At 39.9% G+C, this 22,936-nt stretch overlaps 1 protein-coding gene across 3 annotated transcripts in view; it reads left to right on the top strand.

Moving 5' to 3' along the window:
• ulk4 (unc-51 like kinase 4) overlaps positions 1-22,706 on the top strand; it is an 85,240-nt gene extending 62,534 nt beyond the window's left edge. For 2 of the 3 annotated variants that reach the window (XM_014468749.2, XM_023331439.1), the window contains exons 33-37: positions 4,578-4,744; positions 6,980-7,081; positions 9,879-10,073; positions 15,738-15,826; positions 21,040-22,706. In XM_014468749.2, the coding sequence (XP_014324235.1) occupies positions 4,578-4,744; positions 6,980-7,081; positions 9,879-10,073; positions 15,738-15,826; positions 21,040-21,106 (620 nt within the window). In that variant the 3' untranslated portion in view covers positions 21,107-22,706. The remainder of the gene's footprint in view (positions 1-4,577; positions 4,745-6,979; positions 7,082-9,878; positions 10,074-15,737; positions 15,827-21,039) is intronic. The other variant, XM_023331440.1, reaches the window with a different exon arrangement.
• Positions 22,707-22,936: the final 230 nt, after the last annotated feature.

Genomic DNA, 22,936 nt, shown 5'->3' with positions numbered 1-22,936 from the left:
TCTCTCCATCTTTTCCTCGGTGAGCTCATAGCCAGCATCTCTTCTTCTATTTCCATTGGGTCAGCAGTGCAGCAGTTCACTAGTCAGCATCATTATCATCCAATCAGCCCCCCTACCAACAGGAAACTGTCAACCCAGCACTAACACTGGCCTGGCAATTAACACCATCTCCACTTCTTTACTGCATCTTCATTCCTCTCATGTCCTTTCTGTTTTGTTTTTGACTGTCCCGCACTTTTCCAAACTAATCAGCGCCTGTTTTTACCCCCTCACTGCCCACCCTCCCCTCCCATCATCTCATCGTCTTCTGTTTTGTCTGTTTTCAGTTTTACACATCCCTCATCACCTATTTTTGGCCCTTCTTCTCCTCTCTCCGTTGTTTTGGGAGTCGCTCACTGCAGATCGGTGTAGCGATGGGAGAGATCAGGGGAAAGGGGAGAGGAGAGGAAAGCAAAAAGGGAAGAAGCGTGAATAATTGGCTTTTTAAGGTGTGACAGAGAGAGAGAGGAGGGTAGCTGTGGTTTGCGAGTTTGTGTGTGTATGTGCTGTTAGACAATGAAATAGACAGTGAAGAAGAGCAAAACAAGGTAGTTGTTTTTTTGTGTGCTTGTGCAAACGTGTCTATGTCTATTCCTCCGTGGACGTGTGAGGCTGAGAGAAGATGTGTGTGTGTGTGTGGGGGGGGGGGGGGGGGTGCGTGTGTGTGTGTATGTGGAGCAGAGGATTCAGAAGAACCCAGCATCTGTGTGTGTGTGTAACAGAGAGAGAGGAGATGAGGTTTATAATTGGGCAGATTTGCCTCTGACTGAGATAATACCCCCTGGGGAATGAAGACAGAGATAGGACAGAAGAAGGGAACAAGAAAAAGAAAAAAAAAGATGGCAAAAAAGAACAGGAGGGAGGGAATATACAAGGGAGCCAAAACACCAATAGGGGAAGTAAAAATGGTTGCAGAAGGTTTGATGGGAGGAAGAATGGGATAAACAGGCCTACATTTGGGTCAGAGACACTTGGGAAGGGGATGGGATTATAGAGGAGAAAATTGGGAGGTTAAAAATGAGTGACAGGGATGAAGAGAACCAGCAGGAGAGAGATAACCTGATTCCACAGTGAAATGTGATTTCAAAATAAAGTTTGCTTTAATGTGCGTGCTCGTAGATTGCTTGGTTTTAATTTGGGCTCATGCAGCAGACTGACGGAAACTGTCTAGGCTGTAATCTGATTAAATAAAGATACGAAGCCTAGGGCTTATCCACTGAGAGGGAATATGAAACCTGTTTTGTAGGCACACTGACGAGCAGACTGACGGATTTAATAAGGAAATGGACACATTGGGAGCATCCGAAATTCAGTCTAACAGTTCAGAAGTGCTTAATGTGCCGAGATATCTTTGAGCTTGGTCCAGGGTTGAGGTTTGGACAAAACATGAGACAGCTTCATCTTTGATTATAGAAAAACACTTCACAAACTATTCCTCTGTGCTTATATGGATGGTATATAATTTTTTTCTTCTCTCTTGCATTTTATTTTATTTTTTGGCATCTTGGCAAACTGCTTCAGTGCATGTGCTGCTTAATGTCGATGCGATTTGCATCAATGAGTCATCATTCAAAATTTGTTTCAGGTCATTTCCCAAATGGTGTCTCAGCAAACTCCCACATATGTGTGAAATCGATCATTTTGCTTTTTAGCATAACTTATACACCAAGATCTGTCTTCCATATTAATGTTTTCCTTATAGCAAAGCTTTCAGAGATGAACTGAATTGACATTTCTTCATAGTGGAAATCAATGGTGTGGTTGTTCACCAAGTTGAAGACACAATGACACTTTTTTTTCTCTCTCTCGGTATTCAATGAAACTAAACGTGTTTTTTTTTTTCTGTTTTAGCTCAATTAGGTTTACCAAAGTCATTAAATGTGCTAAATGCCAGAATAATCAGACATAGAAGTTTGTTTATCTGAGTCAGATTGTGCTGAGCTCAGGAGTTACCAATTTACTCCCAAGCTTGAACTAAAAATACTAAGAATTTATATATTTTATATGGAAGGGACTTTAATTACTAATTAAACATTAAACTTATTTTAATAATTAATTTATATGCGACGTGTTTTTTATTATTTTAATTACAAATACCACGAACTACGTGAAATATTTTTATTGGCCATTCGTGAGTCAGATGAGTTTTCCTCTTCTTTCCTCTGGTGCTTACAGTTGTGCTCTGAGCATTTCAGTGTGTTGTTTCCCAACAGAACTGATTTAAATGCGGTTTATAAATAGATAACTCTGCTAAGCTTTTGCTCGGCTATTTTTAACTTAGATGGTGACAAAATACTAAAATAGATCACTGCAAGGTAACTGCTTACTGTTATCATCATCATCATTTATTTATTTATTTATACATTTTTGAAACAATACCCTTTAAAATGACCAAGTGTCTTAATGAGATAAATACTAAATGTTGTATTACACACACATTGATGGAGCTAATAGGTTTTCTAAATTGCTGTATATTCAGATGTTATCATGATGTGAGTTTGTTGTGCTAGCCTGTACTCAAGTCATAATTACAATAATGATATTAAGTACCATTATTAGGCAGTAGCAATATTATTGTTGTTGTTAGCAAGTCTTGAGCAGAAATACCAAAACTATTTTATTGTTTTAAATTAGATATCTATTTTATTTAAAGTGCTGCTCATGCCACTACTGAAATATTTCATATTACTTTGCTTTTCATTGTTTTTGTAGTGCAGCTGATTGCCTTCAGATTAGGTACTTGCACATCCATAACATTCTGAAAAAAATTAATGAATGATAAAGACAAAACCCTAGTTATAAAATCTAAGTGAAATTCTATGGCTATTTGGTTTATTTGCTTTGTTGCTCTCCCTCCCTCATATGCCCAAACTTGGCAGCTTGCTCCATTGCAACCCCAAATCTCCCAAAAACAACTATTTGAGAGATTTTCTGTGCACTTTGTTTTTCTTTTAATCTACAGGAAAAGTATTTGACAAACCTCGTTTTCGGGCTGTCCAGTCTCTAGTTTCAAAACTTTACTCGCAGTTTTTCCCACTTCATTGGATATATTTCAAACATAGCAGCAGAGTTTTTGTATTTGATTTGAACAGCCCAGTGCCGTCCAACGAAATAATTTGGCAATTTGGCAGAGTAACAATACATCTGACTGATCTTTCTAGAGCCTGCGATGTTAGTTACACTAACCAAAATTGAGCACTCATCTGCTTTTTAACTAAAGATCTACTTGAACTAAAAAAGAAAACTGGATTTGAAAAGATGGATTTAATATATTAATATATTAATTGGTTTAAGGGCATCTGTTTGCTTTCTTTTTCCTGAGAAACAGAAAAGAAGATCCAGAAGTGTGGACTTACTACTTATATAACTGCATTCATTGGGATCCATGACTCGTGTTCAGCTTGTATTTACAGACATTTCTGTTTAGGCGTTCTCGGTTGTGGTTGCCTGCAACATCTCTGGAGGCTCATAACAGCTTGTTAAACTTACTTCAAAAGGGGAGGTACGTTCTGTCAAATATAATGAGCAATGGAAGGTGAGTCTGTGTGTGGTGAAAGTAATTAAGGTTAGCTGAATCATATCATATATATTGGTCAGTCTCTGTGCCCTGAGCTATTTAAAAGGGAGAAAGAGAAGTAGATTGCGTTATTTTTTCTTAATAATCCCATTAATTAAGTTTTCTTTTAGTCATGGTTCATGTCTAAACAGTAAATGGACTGTTTTACCAGATGGTGATACCTTTTTTTTTAGTGCAACACAAAGTTGTTGGATTGAATTTATGTCTAATATTAAATTCACCCTCTTGAGGAGAATGTTGCAACTGAAAGCACATTTTCTTTTTATTCCTTGAACTTTATTTACTCATAACCATTACAAAATTATGTGAAGGCAAAGTATAAAAACCAATCGAACCTGGCAGCTGACGTGACGGTCCCAGTACACCCAAAACAGTCCGGTTCCTTTTCTCATTAGTTCAGGTAAGACGCCTCTGATGTTGTCTCTGGTTCAGGAGAGGCTTGATATGCCGAATGTGACATCTGAGGCCCATGTCTGGTATTTGTCTGTCTATGGTGGCTCTTCTGGAATAGATTTCACTAAACCTGCGGTTCTCCCTGTTCCTTTTGCTATCATATTTCTTCCTTCCACTCAATTTTCAATAAGAACCGTTGTCACAGTATTCTAATTTTCTGAGACATGATGTGTAAGCTACAATTATCAAATTTATGACAAAGGGCCTGGATTATATCAATCTTACGCGTGATGATTTTCTTTATAGGAGTTTCACTTTCTGAGATGACTGGCAAAAAATATTGCACTTTTTTTTAGACAAACTAGTACATGCACATATATATACATATAAATACATATATACTGTATATAATGTGGCTATCTCAATAGCAAAATGCCATTCATTTTGACTGTGTAGATTTAACCTGAGTAGTAGCTTTATGTGAGTTTGAAATATTTAGAAGTTTTCTGGTCCAACAAATATGAAAGTCAGATTCAGCCCTGACTTGGAAGCATTTTGTGCTCCACAGAGCTGGTGGAGGTGTTGGTGAGCACTCTCTCGGAAGCTGCGCAGGTTTACCTTGATGGAGAAAAGCATGCTGGAAGGAAGATCAGCCTGGTTGTCCTGCAAGCTCTTTTGGAACTGCTACACAACGTCCTAAAGCAAACATCAGGTGTTGTGCGAACTGCACTGCAGGTACGACTGCTCAAATTAACAAAACCCTGTCGATCTTTACTATAGAATTATATGAAGGACACAATATATAAATATGTATATGTATATTTGGGGTTTTTTTTCTTATGTGAGATAATTTCATGTGACTTGCTACATGTCCGCTTATAGAGTGTACATTACCTTGCAAAAATATTCTCATGTTTTGTTACATTTTAACCAGAAACTTCAATGAATTTATACAATTTATATAATAGACGAGCACAAAGAAGTACAATTTTGAAGTAGATAGAAAATAATGTATGGTTTTAATTTTTTCTTTCTAGTAAAATTTTTTATACCCTTTACACTAATACCCATAAATAAAATTCAGTAGAGCAAATTTTCTTCAGATGTCAAAACAATAGTCAAGAAGTCATGCAAGCAGTTTGCCACAAACCATGTAGAGGACACACCACATACATTGAAGAAGGTGTTCTGCTCTGATGAGGCAAAAATATTCAGTTTTGGTCATGTAAAACACTGTGTGGTGGAAAACTACACTGCTTCAGGTATATTTGTGGGAAAAAGAGTCTCTTAAAGACTTGACAGTAATCCCTTTCCAGTGGGAAAGTGACCCTACATATTTCTGCGGTTTGTTCAATCAAAGCGTTTTTATGCACAAGAATGGCCCAGTCAAAGTCCTGAGTTGAATTGAAATGAGAAACTGTGGCAAGAAAAGAAAATTGATGTGCACAGTTGTTGTCCATCCAGTCTGATGGGGGTTGCAGAGACTTGTAAAAATTTGAAGTTTGTAGATATGAAAAGCTGAAAGGGACCTAACTGAAATGACTTGTAGGTGTAAATGCAGTGAAAAGTGGTTCTACACTGGCAGGAGTGTAGGATGAATTCAAATGGATGCGTAGACTTTTATTTTTAAAAAAATTTCTGTCCACTTCACAATTAATATTAGTCTAAAATAAAAATTTGGTAACACATTTAAGTTTGTAAAAAAAAGTCAGAGCTGTGAATACTTTTGCAAGATACTTCATTTTCAACACTTTTTTTTGTTTTTTACTGATACTTGGCCGGTGAAAATCTTTTTACCGATACATCTCCGGTGAGCCCACATTGGCCGACAAAAATCACAAAGTCATCTACCTCAAAATGTTGTCCTTCTATCTTTTCCCCCCAAAGGCGAGTGCATGTGTGTGTTCGAGTGTGTGTCCATTGATGTACGAGGTAGAAGCTAGCAGGTTTAAGCAACTGCAATATTGAAGTTGTAGACTCAGGAGAAAGTGCATGAGGTCCCTGGGACACGTACAGACACACACGCATACACACACACAGGCATATACTGAGGGGCCTGTCTGGCTATGTCCCTGCGGCCTCATTATCACCGCTGGCTTTGTCCTCAGCTTGCCTCACTATATAGACAGACACACGCATACACACAAACCAGCCCCCATCTCCCCATACTGTGCACCCCAGCCCAGTGCATACATATTAATGCCTGGACAAGGGGGTGGGGGGGACTAAAGTGGAAGGAGGGTAAAAGACTGGGTGAAAGAGAGGACAGAGAGGAAAGAGGGGAGAAGAGGAAGCATGGAAAGAGAGATGGAGATGGAGGGGAAAAAGGAACAAAGAGAATGTGCAGCAGGAATCGATTCCACCATAAATGCAAAGCTCATTAAAAAAGAAAAATTCTTCCTAAACCAAATTCTTTTGGGTAATAAGGTCCGATAAGGGAAGCGGACGTGACTCGGCCGCTCTTCCTAAACTGTTTCGCAGTTTGTCAAGAGAGAGTATGTCAGATATTTCAGCGCAGGGGTGGGAGAAAAAAAAAAACCAGATCAGAAGTGACTTTGGTAGAGGAAGAGGATGTACGCCAGTATTAATCATCTTATTCCACTACTAATTGGCCTGAAGTTCCACTGCAGGCACAGACTGAACTAAAATAAGCCAAACTGTATTACCGGGACGCTAATGATAAAGGAAAAAAAAACAAAACACAGAATACGAGAAGGTTAATTCTTTGTGGCACACTAAAAATACTTGGTGTGACAAGGAAATGTTCAGTCTATGTTGTCCTGAGCGTCTCGTTAAGGATTGGCGGCAATAACGACACGCAGGGAAACTATTTCCTATCTTAGTCTATCACATCGTCTTTCTGTCAGTCTGTCAGAATAAGTCTTGACAAGTCTCTGGATAAATCATTATTGACTGTCAAATCTCTATAAATGATTTAATGTGCGTGTGTGTGTGTGTGCATGTGTGTAGAGCCAGAGGCTATCTTGTTCAGCAGCAGAAACGGAGGCAGCAGAGAAACTGCTCATAGCCAACAGACCCTTGAGCCAACTCAGCACTCACCTCATTCACATGGTGAGACCTTACACTCGCAGCCTTTTTGTGTTTGTGCTGATACTTTTTCCAAGCGTGTTTGTGTACGTCTCTGGATTATTCTCACTGCATGGCGAAAGTTTTCACGACCGAAGAACTTTGCCAGCCACAAACTATGTTTCATTGGTGTTTTGTGTGATGGACTCGCACAAAGCAGCGCAGGATTCCAAAGTGAAACGAAAGTGATGGTTTTCAACGTTTGGAAAAATACATATATATACAGTATATACTGCATGTATATGGAAAGTGTGTTGTGCTTTTGTATTCGGCATCATGTAGTCAGTACTTTACAGGACCAATTTAACTTATAAACTCAGTATCACGTTTCTTTTTGTGCTATGTTTCCACCAGTTTGACACATCTACACTGAACATTTCCCATTATTCTTTTCAAAATGGCTCCACCTCAGATTGTCTGTGAACTTTGAAATTGGATTCTCGTTCAGTTTCTGATCTGAACTTTAACTGCACCATTCTGATATATCCATATTCTTTGATCCAAACAGTTCCACCACTAATACTTGTTCAGTCAAGAGAATCTCCCACCTTAGCATTGAGTCTCTGCAGCTCCTCCCAAGTTAACATGTCCCACTTTTCTTCTTCTCTGGTTAATACTCTTGTTGCACAACCTGTTATTTTGGGTTAGCTGTGTTTTTTGCTGTTGTGAAATACTTTTTCCAGACTTGAGCAGATATGAAAAGCTTCAAATAGTTTCATAACAACCCTCTCTCCAACTTTATCCCTGACCTTTGTGTCGTGTTTCTTGGTCTTCCTGATGTTGAGAAAGCCCTTGCACACATCAACATGGAGCTTAAAGAGCTGCAGTGTAACAGCCACCCTCAAAACAAATTACATCTCCACAGTTCCCCGCGTCATCTGTGAGATGGTGCCTTGACTCCGCCTCCATGACTCTGGATGAGTAAACGCCCTATCTCTGAAGATCAATGAGAGATTGCAAAATTCAACTCACTGATGCAGGGTGCATCCTTAAAAAGTCTTATTTATATATGTAAAATGAATGCCTTAAAATGTCTTAAATTAATTGAAAAATATGTAAATCGGCCTTAAGTTATTCACAGATCTTACATTTTGCCCTGGCAGGTGTATTGATTGTTATATATGTAGTTTATTTTTCTTGTGGGTCTTTTCTGCCAGACATCTTGATTACATTCTGCGACGTGAAGCAGAGGAGGCTACCGCTAACCAGCTGTCAATAAACCCTTGCTAGCTAGCTAGCTTTTTTACGCCCATCATTGGAAAGTGTAAATTTATCGCCAGCTCATCTTTGCCACTGTCTCACTTCTCTTACCAACCAGAACGATTCTACGTGTATTCTGTGAATCAAGCTTGGCTCTTCTGTATAAAATATGCAATTTTCTTTAGTACATTTTGGCCATGATACTTGTCTTAAATTTCCTTCATGATGATTTTAAAAAGGAGGAGCCTCTTAAACATTCTTACATTCTGCTACTATTTTCTCTGCTGGCCATCAATTGTGCTGTAGATAACTCTCCCATCCCTTCATGTGGCCTCAAAATCTCAGTTCAAACTATTAACAGAGTTCAGATTAAATTTAGTATCACAAAATCTAAAATAAACTACCAAGATTCAAATTCTTTAAACGTAACCTGTTCTTATCACCTTTGACATTTATATTTAAATAGCCCTCAAAGCTGGGCAGAGTTTGGCGAAGACAGGTTGCCTCATAAGAAGAAAGAACTGTACATTTCATTTACTTTTATGAAATGTAAATGGTTCAGAGAGTAACCACAAGCACTGAATACACACTTAAACAAACTTAACAAAATGAAATATTGATATGTTTCCCATCTTCTTCTAAGAGCGGTCACTGAATTAAATATTCTCTGGAATGATAGTGCAGTGGATCATGTAGCAGATGATGAAAACAAGACGAGTCAACAATGCACTGTGAAAAGTTGCCATGAAATAAACTGCCTGTGAGACAGAAGAAAGAATCCACACAGAACGGAGGATGCTGTAAGTCATCCTGGAAAGTCGATGGCATTGTGGAGAGAGCAGCAAGAAAGGAACTTGGGGGCCAAAAAAGAGGGGCGTCTCCAGGGACACAATGAACACATTAGAGGGTTGATGGAGCAGCCAACACACTCTCGACCTCTGCTCAGCCCCTTTGCCCTTTGAAAGATTAGTGAGTGAGTGAAACGCTGTCAATAGCAATGAAATATCACTAAAACTGCCAAAACGGGTAGACACCGGTAAACCTTTTATTAATGTAGAAAGTTTCATCGTTTAATTTTGACTGAATGTAGGTTACAAATTGATACCCTAACCATTCTTCTTCAGGGCTTTCTGGCGAGAAAGGAGAAGTCATGGTTCCAGCAGTTACGATCTTCCAAGTCCTGAAGCAGCAAAACGTCTCTATAATACCACCGCAAACCTCAGTGTATTTTATTTAGAGTTTCTGTATTTATTTTTTATAATTCTCTTAATAATGCAGTGTCAATGTAAATACAGTTTGTCACACTTTCACAAAGCTCTGTAGTTGGTCTATTTAAGAGGAAAAATCTGTTTTACCTGCTCCATGCTAAACAACGTTTAGGAACCAAATTAACATAACTCCAAATTAAACTTGGAGTTAACTTGTTAACTCCAAGTTTACGCTCATAAAGTTTCTCTGCACACAACACAGTGTGTTGCAAACATTGGTAGCTAAAAAAGTAAATAATCTTTGAAATTCCGCTAATTTTAGCATTAACATGAATTGGACTGTGGTTTGTCGTATGTTTCAATCATCTCTCCAGCTGTCCACTGAATACCAGGAAGTGTGGGAGGAATCCATTCAGTGTCTGTCCTTACTGGTACAGCTGTACGGCGGAGAGGGTCAGGACTGCTTATCGCCTTCGTGTTTACAGAGCTTCTCCCATCTCCTGCGCACTCACATGAACTCCGAGAACCCCCGAATCCAACGCATGGCTCTGAGGATCATTAAACGGCTGGTGAGTCGCTCACACAGAAGCATCTGATGCAATATATCTAAATTTGAGCTCTGGCAGGAGAGAATCTTGGGGCCATTGAGAGATAATAAAATAATAACTAGACACAGACTTGCACACACTCTAACTCTCACAGACTCTTACTGGGCTCCTACTTTCCCGAATAATGTGCAGTTTCTCCAGGATGAGACTGACAGAAGGTGCAAGACGGATTGAGGGGGGGAAAAATGCTGGGTTGTTTCTTCCTGTCAGTATCTGGTCAAGAGTCTGTCCAATTTTGTGGGATAGTCAGTATGATTTGTTGCTCTGATGAAAGCCAACCTGGAAGAGAGTGCAGTGGAGCACAGCTGCTGCTCCTCAAACACGATCAATACGAGTTTGTTAGTTTTCTCACACCGAGTAGAAAACTGACATTTACTAAACTTTATTTTAACAAGGTGACAGTTTCTATTTCTCTGCATTTACACAACAGTAAAGCAGTGCCGCCCCTTTAATTGAACCGTTAAATCAATAACTCCGCTGTGTTGGAAATATTGATTAGCTGCATTATTTGCAAATACAGCCTTGAAACACTGGAGGGATATCTATTTTCATTCTGCCAGAGGTGCGCAATATATTGAATCGCAGTGTCGATATCTGTAATAATGGGATCGCATAGGACTGCTCGGATTCAACATTTGGTTGGATACTTTATTTAACAGTCCTTGAATGCAAATCCTGTTTCCCATTAATATATATTGGCCTGCTGGATGGTGTTTCATTGATCTATATATTTTACAGTCACTGAGATGCTGAAGCCCATAAAGAATAGTAAAGACATTGTAATAAAGAAAAGACAGGCAAGAGTTTCGAAACACTATGTTAACCGTAATAAATGTCATCTTGCAATATTACATAGTACCACAACTCCCTGTTATGATACTGCAATAAAATAGTAAAAGATGTTCCAAAGTACAAGACGCCCATTTCACTCTGTGATGCTGAGCCTGATATGCTGTTTTACATTGAATGGTAACCCGCTTACTCTATGATAAACGTCAAGGTTTGCATCCTTTCCTAATACATATATCGTTGCATACTTTCTTAGTTTACCATGATTTTTTATTCTGGTTGTAATGAGTTGTTAATTGTTATTCCATTTTTGATTTGCACCAGGACTTTATTTTTGGGCTGAGTTGACGAGGGAGTCCGACGAAAACACATTTTAAGTCGTCAACAGACGGCTAAAAAAAAAAAAAAGCATGTCTAATTTTTCCGTACACCTCTATGAATTATGCAAAATGCATCCCTAATGTTTTGGCTTGGCCGCAGGGTCATGAAAAAGTTTCTGCACGTGGGACACAAGGTCAGCTGCCACCTTTGTATTGCATGAACTGACCCAAGGCTGTGCCTGGAAGCTACTCTACTTTGTAGTTGTGCGTGAAAGAGGAAGGAGAGGACATTTGCATGTGTAGATATATTTGTAATTCTCCTCACTAATTAGTTCTGGCCATCTGAACCACCCACTCGCTCTCTCTCCGTGTCACAGACCCTTTTTTCTCTTTCCCCTTTATTTGTCTGACAAATTTGTCATTTTGTGGAAGCTCCCTCATTACCCCAGTGCTGTGCTGCCTCAGTGTGCCGTCTCTCTCTGACTCTCCACCCTGAGCAACACACGGTGCTATATTTCAGCTATTTCCTTGTAGCTAGGGGATGATTCACCAAGCAGCATCCCAGTGGAAATATAACTAATTTATTTGGTCATAAAAAAAATACCCCATGTCCTCGGTCAACAGCTCTCCTGTTTTTCACACTAATGCACACATAGGAGTCATCAAATGTATGATGATAGGCACATTTTAGAGTCCTAATACTTCAGCTTAGTGTTTCTGATCTTGTACAGCTATAGGTTAGGTTTGGCTATTAATCAGTACCAAAGGCTAATACTGTTAACAAAGTTAGTAATTTAGATCAAAATTAACAAGTCAGGGCACCTGATTATGAGAAATCAATAGTAGAAATTCCTCTGTCATTTATTGTTCTATGAATGCCTACTTGGTGAGGTGTGGCATTATAGAATAGATGAAGCAGTAAATTTGAACATTGATATTCTCAAGCATCAAATGAGGAATAAACACAAACAACTTCTCTCCAAAATGTAAACATTTAATGAAATACCTCCAGGTAAAATACTTCACTAAACAAACTCTTTAACTAGGCTAGCAGCATTCAACTAAGCTAACAAGTAAAAGCGAAATAGTAATAATGATTTTTTTTTTACAGTTAAAAATATCTAATAAAATGATAGAGTGATGTCACAGTTCAGTGAGAATATGGATGTTTAAGAACCAAAGTATGTTTTGAGAAACTGAAAGGTCACAATGAATAACAGCTGCAGTGCTTTAAAACAAGCAGTTTAAATGCAACTCTCGGAGGAAAATAAAACAAAATTTGAATAAAGTAATGTTTTGAAAATGATTTGCTGAAGTAAAAATCACAAACATTTTGGACAACTGATTCTCAGTGTTGCACTAACTAGCATTCACATCGACTGACTAAATGGCACGGTGGACTACCAAGATGGTGGCTTAATAATCTTTATGAATCGCAAGATGGCAAACAAATGGCAGACCTGATGATGTCACACCTGGGATTAGCAGTTCAGTTTAGCAAAGAAGGAAAGTAGCAGATGCGGTGCTATTTAGCTCCCTTTGAAGAACCTCTTTTCTGTCTACTATGATTAATTACGGCATAAACAGAATAAGTTGAGTGTTAAGCACAGCATAAACTAACTGTGGTTGCCATCTTAGCGTTAGCAGAGCTCTTAGCGTTAGCATTATCAGCTCAGATAACAAACACAATTCAACAATTGTATAGGAAATATTCAGAGACATTTAATATAGGTGAATGAGAGAAGAGGAATGTAAAGCCTCCAAAAAACAGAATAAGATCACATTACTGGCCTATTTGTGCTTAAATACTTATTGAAATAAAGTTTGAATCACCGATAGCCTTAGCTGCGGCTCGCTCTAGGCCTGCTGCGGGCCGAAACAGTTCAAGCAACACAATAAAAAGAACAATGTTTAAAACTGTTTTATCCTAAGCTGATTTTCTCTGCCGAGACACGTAAATCATTCTAATGAAGGGAGGAACTGTGGCGGCCACGCTGTGTTGGAGGCAGCGGGCGAGCACAGCTGCAGTTCCTATCCCGTCTTTGTCGACCTAGTCAGAAACACTGACGTTTCTTTACGAATCTGTAATAGTTAAGAAATCCCAAAAGTTATTTTATTCATAGAAAAAAGACATAAACAGGCCCTACTTGCTAAATATCTGACCTATTTAGGCATAGGAGTTCATCGTTTTCCATGTTTGGATTCTAATCTGTTAATTGTACCATGCAATGTAGTGCTCCTTAATTTGTCTCCCACATTCTGTCTCAAACACACACCTACTCACTGAACCGAGCGTCTGCCCTTCACAAAAGCTTTTTAATTATCTTTCATTGATTTCAGGCCTCTGTTAATCTCAATCAAAGATCCCGCTAATAGCTTTGAAACTGAAAAGAGGGGAAGGGGAGAATAAATCATTTTTGAATTAGTGAAATCTGACTGCAATTTATTTTTACAAATTAAAGAGACTAAAAAAAACTGCTAATTCAATAAGACCGTGTGATAAGTTGCCAGAGAACGAAGCATTTATTATTTCCGTAGAGTAGTTTCTAATTTTTTTTTTTTTTTTACTTTTTCGTTTGCTTCTGGCAACATGGAGTTAATGATCTGTGACGTGTCTTCTCGTACAACAGGAAAAGCAAACTTTTCCACTTTTCGTCTTGTTGCAGCCACAAAATGTAGTTAATATATTTTATCTGAGGTTTGTGTGCTAATCCAATTAAAAGGAGCTCATAATTTTAAAGTTAAAGAAAAACATAGTACCTCTAAATAATATCCAACGCAATTAACTACTATCAGAATTCCCCTAATTAGTAGAAATAGTCCTGTAGGTAATTTAATGGTAATACAAATACAGCAGCCCATCCTCTCTGGCTCCACAGATCCACAACTCTGGTGGGAGCTAAAATGTCAAGGTTTTGATCGAAGTGATGTACTTCGATCAAAACCTTAATCGAAGGTCAAGGTTCGATTTAGGCCTGGCCTAAATCCCATTGAAAGGATCAAAAACACGAAGCTCATGTTTTGCTCCTACAGTTATTGCTAATTATTCATCAAATGATTTACAAAGCACTTAGCCGTATAATCAAACAAAACGCATCCTTTCAGTCGTTCTGTCAGTCTCTGAAACACACATCTAAATGTTCTGTTATTCATGGATCATGTACAAGTTTTTTCTTTTCTCTTTTTTTGTGGCGAATCTGTTTCCGCGCTGTCAGGTACATTGCCACTTGTCTAAACTCGACGCCAACGTGACAGCCCTGTGCTATACGTCTGAGGAGCTGCATGTCTGTCTGTCAGCCGCAGTTTGTCTGTCTTTCTGTCTGGGTTCATCTTGTACAACTTTGAGTTCAACATTATTGACTCGCTCGTTCGTCACGTATCTTGTTGAGGGGAGGATGGAGGATGAGGTGGCAGCGCCGGGTTGAAGAAGAGATGTCTGCGTTTGGTTGGCAGGCACACATGAAGGTCCTCCAATGCCGATGGAGAAGGCAAAAAAAAAAAAGTGTGTGTGCACTTGTGTGGAAAATAAGTGAGGGGAGCATCTTTTCTCTCCCCCTAACCCCGTTACTTAGCAACAACTGTACTGTGTCGCCACAGAGACAGACATGATGATGTCACCGGAGATCAGAGAAAGCATGTTCTCCGAAACACAGTGACACGAATCCACTCATCAGCACACGGACAAGCAAACTCACACAGAGAGACACCGACACAAACATGTTTTATTAGTTAGCTGTTAAAGATTTGAGCCACAAAATAACTTTAAATGCAAAGTTAAGGCAGATTTTTATCACTAAACTGTGTGTTCAGTTTTGTTTTTTTGTTTCTTTTTACTCTGGGGAAACTCAGAAACATCACTATGATGAGAGGCCTGACAGAGGAGGCGTAAAACCAGAGGAATCCCAACAGGAGAGAACAGATAGTTTGGGGCGGGGCTTATGGACACACTTCATAAGACTGCAGCATATGAGTCTATGTTCAGTGACGGAATCATAAAGTAGGTCCAGGAAGCCAAACCATTCAGACTACTTAATGACTAAAAAGTACAGACATCAGAAAAAAAAGGGCCTGCAGTGAGAAAGGTGAATTTTGATTAGTTTATTTTGAAATGATAGTAACACACTTGAGTGGTATGCCCTGTTAGTATCATGGACGAGCTTTATGCTTTTATATTCATGAGATGACTTGCAGAAAATAAAATTCATCACACTTTTCGTTCTAGTTCTTTGTTCTGTCAGAATAAAAAAAAGTAATAATGTCCCTAGACCAGGGATCGGTTTTAGGTTTTCAGGAGTCCAGAACCATTTTGATTCCTTTCCAGAGCCGTATACAAATAACAGCCAGAATCGAATTGGTGTGAAAGTCTCGTAGCTGCTCTACTGGCCTGCTTGTGCCACATGCTAAGCTGTATTCTCTTCCAGATTTAACGTTTTTCATTCCATTGTCAGATTGAAAAATACTCTGAAACATTTTTACTGAATTTTTCTCTCTCTCTCTTTTTTTTTTTCCCTTTTAGATACAAACTACAGACCAGTCTGGTTGGCTGGAATGTCCTGAAGGAACGGGCCTAACCAATCTGCTTCAGGACATTGCCGAGTCCAACAGGTGCATCTTTCTAATGTGGAATGCTTGTTTTTATCCGGTATTGTATTGGTTGAAAGCTGAAGAGAAACATACAGTGACATCTGGCAACGAGTGGAATAAATGAAAGAATGCAAATGATGTCCTCTAAACTCCAGTGGTCAGAGCGGGTAAAAAAAAGTGACTCGGGTAAAAGATTTGGCAAACTGTAATCTTAGCATTGCGATGTGAAGTTGTCACAGCTGCAGCTCTTGTGGGATGTTCATGAGACTAGTTTAAAAAACAAACAAGTTGTAGATTGTGGATGTCTTTGCGTAAGAGCTTAAGAGAAGAACAGGGAACAAAGACAAGGAGCTTGCAGAACCACCACGATGTTTTTTTTAGGAAAGTTCTTATTGAGAAACTTGGATCTTGTCATTCAGTTGGATTTTGTTTTTCACATCCATCTATTACTGCCCATATCCAGTAAAACCAGTAGCCTCTTTGGCCAAAACGAATCAGTTGAAGAACTCGAGGTTTTAAGTATCACGATCGCAGACTGGTAGAGAACTTGTGTGACGTTCTGGAAGAGCCAGTTCGGTCTATGTACAGACACATTCTCTTTCCCGCAAACCAGTTTGTGGTGCTGGAAAACCTACTAATTACCAGTGTGGGCAGTGTAAATATTTGTAATAGCGCACAACCAGAGGAATCAGCCTTCCTTTCTGCACAGCAGCTCTTTTCCAATGTGTTTCCGGATAACTGAGCCCGTCCAACCTGTTTCTGAGAGCGAATCGTCGTTTCCTTAAATGCGGTTCTCATCTGTCAACAGCTGTTCATGAACCTTTTCCTCCTGTGTTGCTAAGTAGTATTTGTGCTATCAACCCTACGCTGCTATTTGCCCATCTCATTTCAAAACATCTTTACTCTTGAGAAACCCAATAAAAGGCTTTATCCTTTTCAACCTTTTCAAAATCACTGATGTATTTAGAGTTTAGCCATGATGCTGCTTGGTTAGCATCACACAGATTCCCTTACTCGTAACCCGGAGTTGGTTTTTGTTCTGTCTAAAGGTAAAATGCCTTTCAACAGGCTCTGTTAGCTGTGTGTTTGGCCTGCTGAGTCGCCTGTCCGGCTCGCTCCTCTGGGACCAGCAGAACAAGTCAGACCCTACGAGAAGCTTTAACCTCCTGCTGACATAGTTTCTTGACTCACGTTGACTGAAACACATCAATCCTTTCACTTTTAAAAGTTTGCTATAGCAAGAAGCATGAAAAACAAATTCTACTTTTGTGTGTTTTGCCCTGAAAATGTATTCAAACTCCTCGAACTTTATCCACATTTGCTCAAGTTACAACCTCACACTTCATTCATTTTTGAAGAAACATTGACGTTACGTCGGTTTGAGTGTTTTTGGCAATAAAAATCTGTAAAGTGTGGCATGCATCTGTAATCAACAAGTGTATTTCTCTGTTGTACACCTGGAAAATGAGATTTGTGCCCCTTTTGTTCTGTCCTATGTCAATAAAACTCTTGGCAGTTTCAGTAGAGGCCGATTGTCAACAGCAATTTTCAAAAATTTTCCCCACACTCACAGTTAGTTAATCTGAGCTATTTTGCTCTAGCTGTGGTGGCAACATTTAGAGTTGGTAGTCCTGCAATCTTGAGTCTTCTGCAGTTTCTAAAAAAAATTTTTTTACCAGTATTGAGTCATCTGCCATCCTATCAAGTCCGACCAACTTCCTTGTCTCTGTTGAAAACATAAAACGCCAACAGAACGACGCTGCCATGTCACAGTCTTGAAAAGATGTCATTGACCAGTTCTCCACCAGATACTCAAAGCTTGGGATATTGTTTTATAACCTAACTCGTCTCTAAAACATTGTCTCTGACTGGTCTGCTGTGTTATTAGTCTTGGTGATGACTCATGTTCACAGACGGGCTACATTCGCACCGAGGATCGGTTAATTAAACTACAATTAACCAATCAAGTGGCTTCTGGCAGCATCTGGTTGCACTGGATTTTATTTGAGCGCATCGGAGTAAAGAGGGACAGATGCACACACAACACATTTAAGCTGCTTCTTTGTTTTTGGAAAATTTGAACATTTTTCTCCCAAGTTCATCGTTCTAAACGACTGTGTCGCATAAAATCCCACCAAACATATATGTGACAACTTTGTTTTCTTTTTAACACAACATTTAATGTAAACATTCCTTTAATGTATGTCAGTTATATCTGTCACATCTTGTCTGAAACAAAACTCACTTTTCTCCTTGTCGGAGAAGAAAAAGGACAGGAGGTCAGATAAAAAGCTCACAAAACAGACAGAGATGTAAAATACTCTTTCACCAGTGAAGCTCTGTTGACGGGTTTTGGTTAAAAAAAAAACAAAAAAAACGGAAAAGAAAACTTCAGTCACATAGCAGAAGATGATTTATCCATTCACTAGTAGTGATGTGTAGCTATCAAAACCAATAACCAACATCTGTAGGGACAAGCGTTGGTCACTGCTACCCGTCCAACGTGTGTGTTCCCATTCGTGCACCTGCATCCCCGCGCCGGCCTGCTTTTCATGAGTGTGTGGGCTGAATGTTTGCTCCCTCTTTGAACCGAGGGTTTTCTCACTATAGCGACCGTGCTTCCTTTGATCCTTTGATGTCTGAGACCAGCGACCTCTCTCACACACACACAAACGCACGCACCCCCCCACGTGCGCACCGTGCCGACACACACAGGAACACAATTAGTTGCTCTCCCCCTCCTCTGCATCCAGATTGCGTCTCTCAATCACACACAGATCCTGCCAGATCAATAATAAAGGTGTATTGTTGGTCTGCCATTGAGGCTCCTCTTACTCGACCCGCCCTCTCCAGCTCTTTTCTCCTCCACCGCCTCTTTTATTCCCCCCCCCCCCCCCCCCTCCCTTTGTCGCCCTCGCAGCCCCGTATCTCCAGCATGCACTGCCCCTCTCCATTTCCCTATTTTCCTGACCTCCTCTCCTCGCCTCACTTTCCCGTTTCTCTGGCAGATGAAAGCAAAAATCAGCTCTCTGCTTTGAAGTGGCCGAGGCTGGCGCCCTCCCACCCACCCACCCATCCAGCAGCAGGGAGAGGGAAGTAGAGGTTTTCAGGGGGAAGAAAAGGGGGTAGGAGATGAGAAGAGCCATGTGGAGAGAAGGAAGGGGACAGGAAGAGGTGGGAGAGGTTTTAATTGAGAAGATGAGAGGAGTGTGGGCATCGGCAGACGAGGGGAAAGGACGCGATTTGGAGGGAGAGCGGAGGTCGGGGCCTAGATACTAATGATGTCATTGTGCTTTCACCATGGCAACTTGAGGAATGCTTTTTTTTTAAACCCTCAAGCCTGACCGTCTCCAGAGGGAGGGGGGGTCACTTCAACTCCTGAAGAAAAGCCTCACCCCCCCCCCCCCCCCCCAAAACCTGATCCTGGCTCACCGCCACGCTCAGGTCTGTCAAAGTTGTCTGATATCCGCGCTGACATCAGACGCGGGACCAAAGCGCTCCTTCTGTAAACAACTTTGTCTCAAAATTTGTGAAGCAGCAGCAGAAATCTGCTGCAGAAATCTTTGACATTCAGCAGCTGTGGAACTTTGAGGCAGGACCAGAAACAAACTAAAAAAAAAAAAAAGAAAACAAAAAAAAAGGGTGGGGGATTACGAGGCGATTTTTAGTAAGGTCCTGGCAATATGTTCCAGAAACAAGTGAGCATCGAAGGGCACCATCTGCTCAGCTGTGATCTGGCCCCCTCGCTGCTACATGTGGTGCGGACAATGCTGAGTGTTGCTAACGTTGCACTCAGAGCCACTTGTAATTTTCCTTCAGTTTTCTCCCCGTAATATGAGAAGCTGCTTATTGTTTATGCTGATAATCTAATACGTATAAATGCAGAGGAATCGACTCGATTGACCCTTACTGATGACCGGCCAGTTGAAGACTCAAAAACTCCGATCGTATTCTGTTTCGTGAATGCACCATGCAGTGAGGCATAAAGAGGTTATTTGAAGGGAGCACATTTTCTAAGGCATGTCTGCGATTCATTCAGGCTGCTAGAAGGCGAGAGAGCGCAAGACTTTCTGCAGAAACCAGCAAAGCTAAACATATTATTTGAAGGTTTAGCTGTTTTGAACTTTTCGCCTTCCAGCCTCAGTCTGTCGGGGAGCAGAGCGTTTTAAAATGCTGGTAAAGTTAAGGTATAAATCTTAATTTCTCGAGGGAAACGCAAGGAAAATTTATTACTGTTCTAACAATATTAGCTACTTATAGAAGATGCTAACGACAGTTTAAGATTCCAACATTAAAAGCCTCTTTTACAGAAACTCCTCTTTCACACATTTGTTATGACCAGAAATATGTTCCTAATATAAATAGCAAGACTGGAAACTAATATTTCAGGCCTGTAAACATATCTTATCGTACTATATTGGTAAATTAAGGTTGGCCTGATCAGATATATTGAAAATCTGCTAAAAAATTCAGACTAAAACCATTTTTAGCTGGGCTGTTCCTCCTCGTCCTCTGCGTAGCTGCGTAGTGTGTATTTGCTAGCAAAGCGTGTGAGGATGTAATCAGTGACCAACGTCTGAAGCTGGAACTCACTCACTTTATCCAAATACCAAAACTTTCAAGGGTTTGCGAGGCCTCTGGGGAACGTTTTAATTAGATCAATTATGGTGGATGGTAATTAAGTTAAGAGGCGTGAATCTGTGTGTTTCTTTTTTCTCTCTCTCTTTTTTTTTTTATCGAATTACTGAAATAATTGAACTTTCAATGATGTCGCTGCTTATAGCTACACCTGTATTTAGAGTGTTTAGATGCGTGAAACCACGTTTATTTATTTATTTTTATTATTCATTTCATCATGTGGCTCCAAGTCCAGATCAGCGATTTTGTGTCTGAGCCGTTATGTTGAGCTGATGATGGATTTTCTGAAAAATCTTTAGTGTAGAGCTGACTGTGTCGACTGAGGACTTTATGCATTCATGTTATTATTACAGTTAGAATGATATCTGTAAAGTGTTATGATTTTGATACAGATGTAAGTAAAAACAGAACAAATGTAACGTAGTTGATTTTAAGTGCTTATGGAGCAGAATATTATTCCATTTTGCTCTTCTGTGCTTTATAATGTAAAACAAGCATGCAGCCATTGAGAATACACTATATATGTGAGATAAATTCATTGTTTCCAACTCCATGCTCAGATTATGAATAATATATATGTATATTTTTCGTTTTAGGTGTCCTGCTGATGTGGCTACACGGGCTGCAGAAATCCTCCAGGAGCTCTCTGGACCCCAACAGTGACGACATTTTACTCTTTTTTTTTTTTTTTTTTTTTTTTTTAACCCAGTGCCGATTGCACACTCAGAAAGTTTGTTTGTTTGGGACTAAAACATCCTCAGAAACAGGAGTTTTGTTTCGCCGGTACTTGAAAACCGATCGGATCTCAACATAAGACACTCGGTTGGATTGGACGTTTTGCCTGTTTTAATAAATTAGATTTAATAATTCCAGTCTCAGTCAGCAGCTCCCACATGCTGAAAGCTTCACACGCCACTAAATCACGCAGTTCGGACATCGGTCGCTCGTCGTGACTCCCTTCATCCATAAATTGGATCAGTGACGGTGAAGAATGTTGCTGTGTCACCAGAGTTGACGGCTCATTTGAAAACATCCATCAGTCTGCACAGGATTACATCATGAGCAGTAATTTGGGCTGTCACATGCATCACAGCACTGACCTTGGAATCTGTTTAGATGTTCCCATTTAGCTTTAATGACAGAATATTGACTCATTAGATTAGCCCTCAGCATGGCGGGGTGTGTGTGTGTGTGTGTGTGTGTGTGTGTGTGTGCTGTGACAGTCAACAATGAATACTTTACTCTGCCTCTACAGCATAACACGCAGTTTTGCACGCAGAAACAAATGAGCTTAGATTAGGACAGACCTGTATTCGTGTTGGCCTCTTCTAACAGGAGAGCCTGTGAAAATGATTGGGATTTCATTTAAAAATATAAATACTTTGCACTTTGTAGGTTTTAGAGTGGACGAGGTCAGACGCGGTAATACAATCTGAGCACATGCAACACAGGAGAGTTCATCTATTAATGACAGCTGTGCAAGGAGCTTTGGAAAAAGGATCTGCCAAGTGTGAAATCCAAGCGTACGCGCACACACACACACACGCCGTCACCTGCAGTTTCACAGGGCATCAGTTCGGCGTCAACGGGAGCCGGGAGCTGTGGCCGGCTCACAGCTGCGTCTGCCGCTGTTGCACGACGGAGACTTCATCAGGAAAGTGAAACGCTGTTTAAAAATAACTCGGCTGTCGACGTTCTGATTGAAGAATATAAGGAAAATATCAGGAGACTTTCTAATCGGGCAGAAAAAAGTATGACGGCGTATTAGGGCCATTGTCGATAGAAAATGCACTATAGATACACTGTAGATACAAAATCTCAGATTTTCTAGAAAAAAACTTGAATATTTCTGAGTTTTAAAAGTGAGCTCCTGGTCTATGTCTGTTACTCTGAAAATTTTTGGGGGTAGAAATTTACTTGTCAATGACCCTAATATGCCGTCGTACAAAAAGCCCAACTGTTTGCAGTGATATTCCTAATTACAGTCTGTTTACATAATTCCCAGATAGCCTGGAAAACTGGAATTTCTTTTTAAGGACAATTCTGGAAAAAGGAAAGTAGTGAATAGCACTTCCAGCGTTTACTCCTAATTCTGTTTCCACTCACCACCCTTTGACTTCTTACTTCATTTCAAGCTTATTAATTTCAGGTTCATACATTTCAGTGTATTTCCATCAAGTAGAACATGAATGTAAATGTACAAGTTGGAGGTTACTTATCTTTTTACAGGATGTTTCCCCCCAATAAACCAAATGCATCCAGAGTTGGGAGTTAGCGATTTGTTTTCTCCAGGTATTTACATGCTTCAGATGAGTCGAGTTTTTATAAATGATGTGACCTCAGGGTCACTACAGTCTCCTCTAGTTGACCCCAGTGTGCTGTTTAATGAGTTCTTACAGCGGGGTGAAATATTGCGTTAGTGTGATGCAGTAGGGTCATAACTCAAGATGTTTTCTAATCTATCAAGACACTTGAAGTCGAGTTACAAGCCTG

This window comes from Xiphophorus maculatus, chromosome 3 (genome assembly GCF_002775205.1).
Source record: "Xiphophorus maculatus strain JP 163 A chromosome 3, X_maculatus-5.0-male, whole genome shotgun sequence".
In the NCBI taxonomy this organism is placed as follows: Eukaryota; Metazoa; Chordata; class Actinopteri; order Cyprinodontiformes; family Poeciliidae; genus Xiphophorus; species Xiphophorus maculatus.
Note: the sequence above shows the minus strand (reverse complement) of the source record. Positions and strands in the feature narration are given on the sequence as shown.